The sequence below is a fragment of the Crocodylus siamensis genome, chromosome 12 (assembly GCF_052110815.1).
Source record: "Crocodylus siamensis isolate JL-2025a chromosome 12, ASM5211081v1, whole genome shotgun sequence".
Lineage (NCBI taxonomy): Eukaryota > Metazoa > Chordata > Crocodylia > Crocodylidae > Crocodylus > Crocodylus siamensis.
Window position 1 is genome coordinate 8,017,284 of NC_143406.1, and position 14,094 is coordinate 8,031,377.

The window sequence follows — 14,094 nt, forward strand, 5'->3', positions numbered from 1 at the left end:
CAAAACTCAGTAGAGTGGGGAATTGGGAGCTGCGTGGCCATTTCCCTGGTGAGCTGAGTGCAAAGCTAGAGAGCTCTCAGTTTTGGGATAAAATAAATGTCCAATGCGGGGTCAGCTTCAACAAGAGAGACCGAGAGCAGGTCACCCCAGACTGCTCCACTGCATATGGGATCAGGCACTTTCCCGGGCCGTGCCATGCTGCAGTGGAAGGACACGTCTCCCTCCACCCTGCTGATGATGGAGAAGTTCAGGCCACGGCTTCTAGGCAGCTGCTCCCCTATGCACATACTTTATTTTAGCAGCGAGGCAGGTTACTTGTTTAGCAGCCACTGAACACAGCTTCTGGAAGGGAGGGGGTAGGAGACATCTTTTTTTCCCCCCTCCACTTAAATATCTATCTAGCTTGATCCGGTGCTGGCTATAGGGAGCCTGAATTTTTTTTTAAGTGCAGACTTATGTAAAGCCCGCATGAGCTTAGCAGGCAAGCTAATTTGAGTCACGCCAGTCCGGTTTTAATAGCTGCAGAATAGCAACAGGCTGAGGGTGAACAACCATCTCCGTCTCTTGTTACGTGGGCTGCCAGAGCAGGCTCTTGTCTAACTGGGTCAAAGAAAAAGGGTGGGATTAAAAGGGGCTTTCCTGCAAACCGCTGTAATCAAAGCCATCCCTTATCTCCCCCAGCTAGAGCAAAGTCACTCCGGAAGATTGCTGCTGAGGGATTATCTGGGTGGAAAAGAGGGAGAGCACGCAGCCTAGCCCAGCGAGATAGCGGAGCCGCACCCGCTGCTGCAGGGTCCCAGAGCGAGAAAGGCAGGCAAGCTCACCGGTCTCCTCCTCACCCGCTCCCGTGCCTGAAATCAGCCGGGCCCACAATCCGAGATGCCCCCGTGACACGATAACCCCCGGGGGCAGGTGGGAGTGGAGACTTGAAAACCCCCCGCCTGGCTGCCCGCTGCTTGGACAAGACGCGGGCCACATCAGACAGGCGTGGGGTATATAGACAGGAAAGCAAAAGTGACGGTACCCACCCATTTCAGGAAGAGGCAAGCTGGGCATTACCTCCCACCACCCCCATCATGGGAAATGATGACCAATTCAACGTGCATCTGGGCTGGCAGGTCTTTCCATGGCCACTTTGGGGCACTGGGCTAAATGCAACTCGTTGCCCTCCAGCTGAGGGCTAGCTACTGCTCTCTACTGAATGGCATCACGACCACAAGTAGGGCACGTCGGTCCTACCCTCTGTAATGCGGAGTAGGAGAAACAGGGTCCTGGCCCTGCCACCTCGAAACCTGTGAAAGGGACGTGCCCCAATGCCCGGGAAGCATTAAAAGACCAAGATCCTGGGGCAGCTCAAGGGCTGCCGCCCCTGCCTCCTTCCACCCAGACACGTTGAGACTGTTTGCGGGTTCGACACACTTCCTTCCCCAAAGCCTGGATCTCACGGGCACACGACCGTCCTCTCCAAGTCAGCCAGCAGTCACATGGGCATGTGCTTCAGGGCTTTTCTTTTTTTTTGTCCTTGGGGAGGAGGAAACGCATGAGCAGCAGGATGGGGAACTGAACCCCAGCCAGCACCTCCCACACAGGAAACTTTGGAGCAGATGCTTACTCTGAGATGGGGCCTCCCAGCATAGTTATATCAGGACCCTGACAGCCGGGCTAGAAAACACCACTGGACCTCCCCGCCCTCCCCGGGGCGGCTTTCGCCATCGAGAAATGCTGCAACAAAGGGAGATTGGCGTAATCCCTCCCTGCCACAACAGGGCTGAAGCTGGGGAAATGGCAGGGATTGCTGTTGTGATTCACCCGGCAGCACTCGCCTGGCAGGAGTTGCAACACAGCATTTCAACTGAGGACACGGCGCAGCTGCCAGGGGCGACTGTTGAACCAAGTGACCTCTCCCAGTCGCTCCATTTATCAGGCTGTCTGCTGGTCCCATCACAAGACAGGTGAAACTATGGTGGGGGGTGGCCAAGGAGATTCTCCTACCCAGGGTGCAGGCTAATGACTACTACCAGGTCAGAGAAGCAGAGACACGTCACCTGGCTCTTGTTTTGCAACACAAACCTGGGGCCAAGAGGTGGGGAGCCATGAAGCAAATGATGCAAGGTAGACCAGGGAGGAACTTAGGTGCTAAAAGTCTCAGTGGGATCTGATTCCTTCCACCATGCAGTCCTTGAAATGTTAGAGAAACAGTGGAAGTGAGAGAGAACAGATAGCACGCAAATGCAAGTTGCCTGATGATCACTGTAGTGCATAAAATAATAAAAGACGGTGGGGAGAGGGGATATGGGTATTTCTCCGGTGCCCCCATTTATGGACAGGAACCCCACAAACAGCAAAGCAAGACTGCAGATTAAATCTGCCCTTGGCTCTTCCATCAGTTTTGAAGGAGATGAATCAGCTGAAGAAGCTCTACTCCCCACAGACTGGGCCGTGGCTGATACGGTCTCCCAGCTGCCCATCTCACCTGCTGCACTTGTGGCTGCACCACAGGATAGAAAAGAGACTGGGCCTTGCAGTAGGTAGGGGGGGAGGGCAAGAAAGAGGCAACATTTGGGGGGTTTTGCATCTGCTGCAACACTGGAAAGCGAGAGGTCGGTGCAAAATCTGAAGTTTGAAATCAGGTTGGTGCAGACCCTGATTTCAGAATGGTACAAGAACTGGCACATTTTTGCTGCCCCTTAAGCAAGGGAATGGTCAAAGAATGACCAAAAGCTGTCAGCTGCGACCCGGGAAAATTCTCTACATATCAGGCCTGATTCTCCCTTGCAGCAAAATCCTGAGTTTTGCCAGTAATATTAAGCAAATCGCTGAGCCTCCCCCCACACTCCCTCCCAAAGTCCTTTTTACTGTAGCATCCAGCTTGCTAACATTTTCTCTGGTTCCTGCCATCCACGCCGGGGGGGGGCGGTGTCTTGTCTTGTCTCTAGCAAGGACAGAACTAGCTCTGTACACCCCCAAGACCCACCCAGCGGATCTGTGAAACAGCTTAACTGTTTGGGCAGATTTCTTTGCTTTTTTCACCAGACTGGAAATGAGATGAGGAAAAGCAGGGGGAGACCATAAGTGGACATCTCTTCCATATATGTCCTTCGGTCCCTGTGAGCAGAGGGGATGACTGCTGACACAAGCAGCAGTCTGAGCTGCTGCGGGGTGGAGGATTGCATATATACAGGAAACGCCCAGTTCCTGATTTCCAGCTTGGTTTAAGAAGACGAATTTCCTTCTTCCCTTCAGACGCATGCAGGAAGCCTGCAAACAGCCCGGCACCGTGATCTGCTCGGGTCCCGTCCTACGCACGTTTCCTGAAACACACAATTGAGCTGCAGGAGCGCGGTTCCTCTGCCCTTCCCCGCCCCAAGGCAGCCGGAGCCACGGCAGCTCCAGGACCCTGTTCAACCCCTGGAAGGAGGATGCAGATTTCTGATTCATGCCTGGGACAGTCCAGCACTTCTCCCTACTCCTCCGGGAGGGTGGGGACCTATTTTTAGATCCCAGGTAGCTATTATTTAGGCTGCCAGTCCCTCAGGGCAGGGAAGGAGTCTTGGTGTCAGACCAAGCGCAACGAAAATGTTTTGTGAGCCATCAGGAAGAGTTGGGCCAAATGAACGTAGGACATCTGTTTAGGTCCATTTTGAGGGCCTCGTTGCAGCTTGGAGAAGGCCAAACGAGCAGAGGGTTTCCCTCCGGTGTTTCTGTGATGCTCAGTCCCCATCTATATGCGAGGGAGGGAAATGCCAACACCATTTCAACCCACACCAGGAGAAAAGAGACCTGCCGAGGTCACGCTGCAAGTCTCGGGGACGCCGCTGGCCGCTGATGCCGGCCCTAATGCTCTACTAATGCTCTCTGCTTTGCGGGGTACCAGTCCCCACCACCCCAACCCTTCTTAGGAGAGGAAGAAGCAGGCTGCTAAACACCGGGCGGGTGGGAGAGACCCCTGCACGCTCCACATCACAACACACGATGGCCGGCAGCTCCCGGAGCCGTGTCCTCAACTTGGGTTCGCTAGCCGGAGGGCAGCTCCGTCACAGACCCAGGCAGGGAGGACAGGTTGCATACCTGCCGCTCTCGGCATTTTTTGTCATTTCGTGGGGGAGGTTTGGATCTTTCTGTCCCTCTCTCAGCACCTCTGCTGCTTCCTTAGAGGCCAAAAAGCAACATCCAGTGGACTTCCTCTGCAGCGCTTGAAGAACGGGTCCTAGAAATGAGACTATGTTCATCTCGCTGGGAGGAGGAGGGGAGCTGGGGTCTTCCTGGGCTGCAAAGGGAAGCGAACGCAGCTTGGGATGTGCCAGGGGATGGACGGATGGGGACTACCGACTTCTTCTTTGCACCCACAGCTCTTCTGGTGGCACTGCAAGCGAGACATTCACCTGCCAGCCCACGAAACGGGATGCAGCTCTGCCAGGTCACAGAAATCAGAGCGAAGTAGAGCTGGAAGGGACCTCCAGATACCAACCTCCTGTCTGGAGCAGTTGCACAGGGGCAGGAGCAGCTCGCACAGCCCCAGAGGCGAAACCACCACACTTGAGCAGAGAAGCTGGCAAGCCGGATCCGCCGTCCTCTCCAGGCAGCTATTCCTTTCCTTCCACTGACTTTCATTCAAACCCTTCACCGCTCACCTGTAAGAGCCTGGTCGGCTTAGGCTTCGGAGAGCTTGGAGCAACCCTCACTCCAGCTCTGGGTTTTCATGGAGCAGCGGTACAGCCTTTCACTGGGAAGCTCTCCCAGGGCCTGCTCAAGGAAGCCACTACGAAACAAGCTAGGATGCTGTTTCAAAAGCAGTGCCTCTTTTGCACTGTCCCCCACCCCCCCCCCCCCACATGTCCATTTTTACTGCATGCTAAGGATACCTTTGTGCAGCTCAGCTTAATTCAGTTCCAAAGATGACGTGGTGTTGAAGCCCCTGCCTGCAAAAAGGAAAATAGGGCTGACCTCTGACCTTTTACCAAACTATTCGCCTCTTGCACCATCCGGTCCTGGAGTGGGAGCACAGAGAGACAAGCACCATGGGGGATCAGTCATTCCCAGACTGCAGGGACTTTCCATGTCATATGGGTTGCAGTGAACACTTTCCCAAGTTCGGTCCGCAATACTGTTAATGAGTATCAGAGAGGCCAAACACATTAAGTTTTCCCTTTTTGTTTCTTCCTTTTAGCTAGTCCAGAAATTACCCCCAGCTGCCAAAGCAAGCAGATACTGCAAATACCTAAGGTTAATATTTACAGCTAGATTCAGTACAGGAAACGTGTGTGCTCTCTGGAAAGGGAACTGGGGAGCCCAGGACGCCGGTTCCATCATACTTAGGAGGGAGGGGTTTTGAGGGGCATGATGTTTCCTGTTAAAACAATGTTGTGTCATGGTTAACAAGCCAGTAAGGAAGTTTCACGAGGAAAACTCGAGGCATGTGCAACGGATCCGTTTTGCTGTTTGAACAGCTCGGACCACAATAAAGCTGCCTCCCAACATGTTGTGCGCTTTAATGTACCACCTTGTGGAAGGGACACGGAGGAAGGGGTCCAAACAGATCTACTGGCTTAAGTAAACCTATCCCCACCTTACACTGGGGAGCTGAAGTAATATTGGAGTCCCCTTCAAAAATAGATGAAAAGTAGCCTTAAAAGGACCCTTGCTAGTACGCCGATGGATGACAAGTCTTGGATAAGCTAAGAACTGGACCTAACTTTCACCTCAAAATGAAAGGGTCACTTCTTTTCTCTGGACAAAGGCTTGCGCTGCAGACTAGGTCTGGATTTGGAAGACCCCAAAAGTGCCGTGTTGTTTGCACCCAGGGTTTCTGTTCAGTCCCCAATAAAGGCAGAAACTCGGCATGCTCCAGAGTGAGATTCTCGACTCGATTACACCTCTTGCCTGTTCCTTCTGAGGTTTCCCCAAGGTGCGAGAGCTTTCTCCTTGAGCTTTTCCAGAGCCGGCAGTGTCCGTACTACGTAGTTCTGGCCAGAGCAAGCTCCAGTAAGAGGCCAACACATTCTCCTTTATTTTTATTTGAATTGAAAACATTTGTTTGATGTTTGACCTTGGCCCTTCGGTACTGGAGGCACGAAGCTAGTCCAGCCACAAAAATGGAGTGATCCATCCACACTGTTAAAGGCCAGTCCCTATGAAGTCCTTTCGGCCAGCGGTTCTCAACCTTTTTTGTACCAGGACCCATTTGTGAACATGGATGGCCAATCCCAACCCACTGCCCCCAGTGTATGGGGCAGGGAGGCTTAGGCACGGGGGGCCCCCAAGCAGCTCCTCGCAGACTGAAACTGTGCCTGCAACCAGAAACCCACAGTTTCCTACGTTTTTGTCTTTCAAAGGAGAACCCATTTTTAAAGTTTGTTGAAGACCCTGTTGTACACCCTCATGACCCACTTTTGGGTCGTGACCAATGGGGTGAGAAACTCGGCTTCAAGCTAAGCCTCCTGCATCACTGCTGGCAGCTGGATATGCAGAAGATCAGTGTGTTGAGGAGGGGGAAGGTGGTCCTTGTTTGGGGAATTTATATAGTCTATGACCAGAACAAGTCCCCTAAAATCCTCAATACCAACAATGCACAAGCAAAGACAAACTCAGAGAGAGATTTTCAGACCAGATTATGTTTCCAATTCAAACAGGAGTCTCTCAAAATCCCATCCCACATCTCTTTAAAAATACCTGCTCGCTTTGAAGGTCCCTTTCCATATTTAGCATGAAGAGGTTCACCGGATTTGATCAGCAATATTTGTCCAGGAGTTGTAAGAAGAACTGAAGTCATTAACTCTGTAACTGCCTCCAAGTTGGCGGGTACAAGGAGGGGTTAGAAGCACAGCCCTCCACTTCTCCATTGTCACGGGCTAACGTGGGATGAACACTTGGCCTTGCTGAAATAATGAAAGGGAACTTCCCAACTGAGCACAAATCATTCACCCCTAAGTTGTTGGGAACTACTTCCCAAAGTTTGCCAGGCTGTAAGTTTAACTCGCTCCCTCTGGCAGAAGATAAGTTCACAGTATAATGTTGGAATAAATGCTGCTGTTTTATTTTGCATTTGCTGGGGAGGAGCCAGCCAGGATCCCCAAAGCTAGACGTGAAGCCACATCTGCACAGACCCCTTAGAGACAGCGATATTAGAAGGACGAATGCATGGTGTTGATTGCACGCAATTGCTGCCACTGTATAATGCATGCAGAAGCCATTAAAGGCTTTGAGTTGACAGCACAGTTTTAGCAATAACATGCCCTCAGGGTGGAAAAGGAAAGGTTCAATAGCTACACACACACAGGAGGAGGCTACCCTACTTTTTTTCCCTGGACAAAGGCTTAAACTGCAGATTAGGTCTGGATTTGGAAGACCCCAAAAAGCTCCAAGTCGTGCTACCCTACTTGGATCTGCCTTCCCAGAGGTACAAGAACAACCAGGAGCGCAGCCCTGAGTCATCTGCAATCAACAGTGGGGCCGAGTCCTCCAGTTCAAAGCCACCCACCAAGGCCCAGTTCAGAGCTCATGTCAGCCTAATTCCTCCTTGCTGGAGATTTCATCAACAGAAACAACATCCGAAACGGGCTCGGTTGTATTTGTTCCAAGACTAATTTCCACCAGACCTTGCTTTCTTCCTCCCTCACACAGCCTTGGGGAATGGCTGATGGCAGTAAAAGCCTTGCCCAGCACATAAGAGAATTTACTAGGTCCTGTAGGAGCCAGCAAAATGCTGAGCAGCAGGTGCCAGGCATCTCCTTTCCAGAAGCAGACCACAAAGCACTCTGGGGGTCTGGGGGTGATCTGTCAGGGGCTGGGATGCAGGATTGATCTGCGGAGCTCTGCACCGCAGCAAGAGACCTTTAATCTCGCCCGACCGGGAGAGTTATTCTTAGACTCCTGCCCTCTCGGCAAGCCAGCCAGGCTGTTCCAGCAGAACCGTGCTCCGCCTGGTCTTGCGGGGGGAGGGGGCTTTTCCAGCGCTCGCACCCCGTGGACAGTAAGGATGTCAGATAGCAGATACCCATGTTTTCCCCCTGCAACGGAGCTGTGAGTCCCACCCAGGTCAGACATATGCTCAGTGCTCTGTCCAGACCCCTGATTCAGCCAGGAGCACTGCAACACAGCAGGCCTTCCTGAAGAGCAGAGAGCAAGGCTGTGAGCATCTGTCACCTGCTGAGCATCTCTCCTCTCCCCAGGGGGAAGGTGTGCAGTGGGAATGCTTTTATTTGATTAAGTAAAAATATAAATCCTATGCACGATAATAAATGGTCATGATATGCTATTATAATAATAACAGAATATAATAATTACTATATTATAATATTACTTATATTTATTATTTATTGTTAATTTATTAATAATATAATAATTTGCCTCTCCCCTCCCTGCCTTTCCCTTTAAAAAGGAGGTGGAGAGTGGATTTAACACGTGGAGGTGTCTTCCCAGGATAATACAGACCTTAACACAAGAGATTTCCCTACTGATTACAGATCCCCACACATACACGTAATAGCAAGCACAGGAATTGTGTCACGTGCCACAGCTCGGTGTCCATCTCATGCTTGAGGATCATTCAACCAACAAGATGGAACCTTTTTGCCTTAGGCCACGATCACAGTCTCACTGGGTGTGTCTACACATGCATTTAAGCAGGCCTAAATTTAATGCGCATTAACTTAACACTCATTAAGCAGGTTTAGGCAGGCGTCTACATGTGCAGGAGTTGAAACGCATTAACGCTATGTTTGGACTGACTTGGGACTAAAGTTAGTCTCAAGTCAATTGACACACACAGCATTAATGTGCTTTAATGTGTCTGCATGTCTAATTATCCACACCTAAATTTGCCATTGTTTAATGTGCATTAATGTAGATGGTGTGCCCTTAATGCACATTAACTTAGGTTAATGCACATTAAAGCATCATGTGTAGACACGCCCACTGAGACCAACAGGACCGTGAGGACTGCACAAGTAGGATCTGGCCTTGAACTTGTGTAACAAGGTTCTCTGAAGAATCAGCTCAGCCCCCTGTAGCTTCTCTTATGTGATATGCTCAATTTGCAGCTGCCAACTCCTCAGGGCAAAGCACTTGCTGTCTTGTTTGTGCTCCACGTGAGCATTAATAACCCAAGGTGGGGGGCTGACTGGCTTCTCGGCTGGCCTGCTTTAGTACTAAGAGGCAGATTTGCCCTACGTAAGAAAGACAGTGAAGTGTCAGCTCACATCTTGTGCCATCCAAGTTGCATGGCCTACCCCACACCGAGGATTTCTATCTCAAGCACCGAGGTGGAAATGGCTGAAAATAGCCTATGCCGGGCCTGGCACTGAAACCTCTTCCTGCAGCAGTGATGCAAACGGCTCTGGCAGTTCTCCTCTCTGCTTCTGAAAGCAGCTTCGGCGAACGCAGGATATTCCCCCTACGCTGAAAGCAACAGCAGCACAATGCGGTGAGCTCAGAGCTTCAAGCAGGGCACTGCTCCACTGTGCATGTGCCCGTTGAAGTTAAAGTCAGGGGATTTGGCGTGTTCGAGGCAGAGAGGAAAGCCTTCAGGTGATGCCCAGCCCTCGCACACAAAACAATGACCCCCGTGGTTATACCCATGACCGTGTTCGCTCGCAAAGGCCGCAGCTGGCGCTCATCCTCATCACAATCATTTTGATGCAGAGGGTATATATAGCCACAGTGGTGGCACTTGAAGAGGAATATCAGCAAACACAACTGTATCTCAGCCTGGGCAGAAGCCATCAGAGCATCGCTTCACTAAGGAGCCAACCCTGGCCCCCACCGTGCCCCCTCGCAGCAGCCCCTACAGCCCAGCAGCACCTGCCTCCGCCTTGCCTTTGCTTGGGAACGCTCTGCAGGGCCATACTTTGAATTCAAAGAATTACTTCCATGGGCTGCCATGCAAGCCAGAAATGCTAACGAAGAAGAGAGCAGTTACAATGCTGGGGGTGCAGGAGAGGCAGAAATCTTCGGGCTGCTCTTGTCCCTCCTGCCCATGCATTTGTGCACGTGTCGCGAACCACCCAGCGCGCCTAAGCAGCTGGGACAGCCACCGTCTGAGCTGCTCCAGCAGGATTCAACCAGAGCCGAACATGCGGGACAATCTCTGCACGCCGTGCACTTCAGAGCCGGAGGATGCAACAGAACTACGCCCTTCACGGATCAGGCACGGAGAAGAGTGCCCGCCACAGACCCGGCCAGCGGGATCCACAGACGATGGATCAGATGCTCCATCAAATGATCCAAGCCACGAGTCCGGACCCTGCTGCACTGTCAGCAGATGTGCCCAGTAACCAACCAGCCTCGTTGGTCTAATGCAAGATACCACCTCTACCACACTGACTGCTTTTGTTTTCTAGACCAACACGGCTGCAGCCTTTATCCCAGTAACCAAACGGGACACTTAATTGCCACGGCCTTCCTTCCAACGAGCTGTTCCAAACAGGAGACCTTGAACTCTGCTACGAAACACGAACTTTCATTTCCACCTAGGAGAACTTTTACAATCTCTTCCCCCTGTGCCTGAAGAAGGAAGCTGGTGCCTGAAAAGCTTTCCAAGAAAGACTTTTGTTGTTGTTGCAAAAAGCCTAGTTAGTCTAATAAAAGAGATCACCTCTATCACGAGTCCCGATTTCGCGTCCTTCATTCTTTTTCTCCCCCCCCCCCGTTACACTCTGGATCATAAACTTTCTGCACCTCCCTCTCCGCCACTTCCTAGCAACAGACTTCAACCCTTCTGTATTGAAATGCCCTGAGTTAAGAGGCCATGCTGGGAATGAGCACTTGAATATTACACAAGAAATACCGGGAGCTGAGGGAATACAGATTGTTTCAGCAGTCGCCCGAGCCCTGAGACGCTATTTCTAGGCAGGTAGGGAGTAAGAGCCCCCGTTCATGTGGCCGCGCTGTGAAAGGCTCGGTACAAAAACACAGGACACAGACAGTCCCTGTCCTAGGAAAGGTTTTCAAGTGGCTTTCAGAGGAATCCCGGACAGGAAGCTTGCTGACAAACAAGAACGAGTAGCAGAGGAAGCAGCCACTTGAGGGTTTTAGAGGCATCTTTGTGGGCCTACAGGCAACCTGGGCAGGTGTTCGGGTTTCAAAGGCTCGCCGTCTGCTCCAGAGGAAATCCTTCGCCATCTCGGCGTGCGTATTTGGCACATAAAGCCGGTTCAAGCAAGCTTGAAAAGTCTCCGGCACAGAGGAATGAGAGGCCAATTTTGGTCCCCTTTCAAGCCTGGGTGACATAAGCTAAAGGGCCCAGCTGCCGTGAAGCGAGCGGGGCGCCTGCCTGGACCGGACTGGCAGAGTGAGGGCTGAAGTTGGGGACCGGCATTGGGCTGGCCTGAATTTCAGGCCAAAATCTTTCAGGAAGTCATGCGGTGTCTGGCTGCCGCTTACATTTCAGGAAGGAGGAAAGTACCGCGGACTGTGACAACTCCGCGCGCAACGCGCCGCATCCCGGCTGCTCATTTATCCTACGCTGAGCCTTAGAAGAAAAATCATAGTGCGGCCTTAGTTCTGGAGCAGCCGCCAAGCCCCCCGATATTCGTTCGTGGGCACGGGCCTTTGGACCGGGCTTTAGCCGCAGGGGCCGGACCCGATGATCCGTCAGGTCCCTTCCAGCCCCGAGCAGCTGTGCGCCTCTGAAGCGAGGGCGAGGCGGAAGGAGCGGGGAAGCGCGGCAGACGGGCGCTCACACCGGGTTTGGTGCGTTTGGAAGCCCCCTCGCTTCAGCAGCTTTGGCCGAGGGAGAGCGCGGCACACGCCCCGGACTCCGCTCTCCCCTGCCCGCTTCTGTTCTTGTCCGGACAGGAACCCCCCCCCCCCCAACAACAATTCAGGATCAAAGCCTGAAGAGAGGAAACAGACCAGCCCTCTGCCCCAGCACAGCTCCGAGCCTGAGCGCCGAACAATAACTTCGTTTTCTGCCGCCTTCCCACCCGGGGGCTGACAGCGACACGCAGCTCGGCACTTCCCGCTTCCTCCATCCCCGCCCGGGCGGCGGGCAGGGCGAGCTGGAAGCCGCGATCGCCCCGAGCCGGCGGGCGCACGCGGGGGCCGGGGCCGGGGCAGGGGCAGGGGCCGGGGCAGGCAGCGCTCACCTGCGGGACGTCATGGCCGGGCGGGCGGGCGGGCGCAGCAGCGGGCGCGGCGGGAGCTTTGCCGCAGCCCGGGGCAGGGGTGCTGCGCTGCCCAGGCTGGCCGAGGGGGTGGAGCCCCCGGCGGCTAGGCCCCGCCCACGCTTGCCATGTGTGGGCAGGGCGCGCCCCCACCGGCTCCTCCGGGCCGCGCATTGGTCGAGCCTTAGCGGTCGGGCCCGGCTCCGCCAGCTGGAGCCCGAACCCACGTGTCTGCCGGGGAAACCCCCCCCGTCACAGCGCGGGGAATCCCCGCCCCCTCCGCGCCCGGCAACTGGCCCCGCCCGGCAACGGAGCGGGAGGGGTGCGGGCGCTTTTAAAGGGACGGGGCCCCTGGGGGGGGCGGGGCTTAGGGAGCGTAGGAAGGTGGGGGTGTGTATCTACCTACCTATAACATGTGTATGTATATGTGTGTGTGTGTGTGTGTACATCTATCTACCTATAACGTGTGTGTGTGTATATATATGTGTGTGTGTGTGTAGTGTGTATGTGTGTATATCTATCTACCTATAACGTGTGTGTGTATGTGTATATATCTATCTACCTATAACGTGTGTGTGTATATGAGTGTGTGTGTGTATATATCTATCTACCTATAACGTGTGTGTGTGTATATATGTGTGTGTGTGTGTGTCTATCCACCTATAACGTGTGTGTATAGTGTGTGTGTGTATATATCTATCTACCTATAACGTGTGTGTGTATATATATATATGTGTGTGTGTGTGTGTGTAGTGTGTATGTGTGTATATCTATCTACCTATAACGTGTGTGTGTGTGTATGTGTGTATATCTATCTATCTATAACGTGTGTGTGTATATGAGTGTGTGTGTGTGTAGTGTGTGTGTGTATATATCTATCTACCTATAACGTGTGTGTGTATATATGTGTGTGTGTGTCTATCTATCCACCTATAACGTGTGTGTATAGTGTGTGTGTGTATATATCTATCTACCTATAAGGTGTGTATATATATGTGTGTGTGTGCGCGTATATCTATCTACCTATAACGTGTGTATGTATATATACATACATACTCAAGCACACACAGAGATATATATATATGTGTTTGTGTGCAATATGTGTACGTAAATATATATACATAGATGTGTGTGTATGTATGTGTGTATATAGATGGATCTATTTATCTAGCTATATAAATAAAACGTGTGTGTGTATACATACACACTTGTGCACATATGGATATATATTTGAGTGGATATATACGTGTATGGATATCAAATATATATACACACATATGAATATATGTATATGTGGATATATATATGTATGGATACACATACACACACACGCAGATGTGTGTGTATATACATTAATATTGATATATATGGATATACGGATGTATAAATGTGTGAATACATATTTGGAAGAGTGTGTGTGTGTGTGTGTAGACACACATCCATGTACATCTATAACCCCCCATGCTCAGCAGGAAATGCTCTGCCCTCCTCCCAATGGGTGCTGGGTGCTTTCCAGAGGCGGAGGCTTGCCCCGTACCGCACTTGCAAGTAAATACACTCCCTCAGGCAGAGCCCATGTCAGATATTCAGGCGACACTGTGAAATCAGTGCCTAACCTGGTGTCAGGTCACCGTGGGATGTCAGCACCAAGTGTGCAGAAAACGAGCCTCTTGGCCAGCCACACGTCCCATGAATAAAATGAGGAGGTGACGAGCTTCACTAGAAGGGGCTGCGTCCATTGATTTCCATCCAATTGTCCTCCTTGTCTTGAGGCATCACGGAGCAGGCACGAGGATAATGAGCTGATCTGCTACTCAGGGTGGGAGACAAACCCTGCCCGCTCAGCTATACACACAGGATACCCATGGCTCTTCTTATAACCCTGTTCCCTCTGCCCGTAGGACACCCGACATGTCCTCACAGTTGCCTCTGGGCTCACTCCTGACTTCACTGGGGCTGCTTGCAAGATCTTGTGAGCCCAGAGAAAACCTGG

The 14,094-nt window shown here is 52.0% G+C and overlaps 1 protein-coding gene across 1 annotated transcript in view; it reads right to left on the reverse strand.

The window, feature by feature from the left end:
* LOC149854565 (tyrosine-protein phosphatase non-receptor type 11-like) overlaps positions 1-12,171 on the reverse strand; it is a 77,407-nt gene extending 65,236 nt beyond the window's left edge. Inside the window, exon 1 of the mRNA XM_090024270.1 lies at positions 12,084-12,171. Coding sequence (XP_089880396.1) covers positions 12,084-12,097 — 14 coding nt within the window. The 5' untranslated portion in view covers positions 12,098-12,171. The remainder of the gene's footprint in view (positions 1-12,083) is intronic.
* Between the last annotated feature and the right edge of the window lie 1,923 nt (positions 12,172-14,094).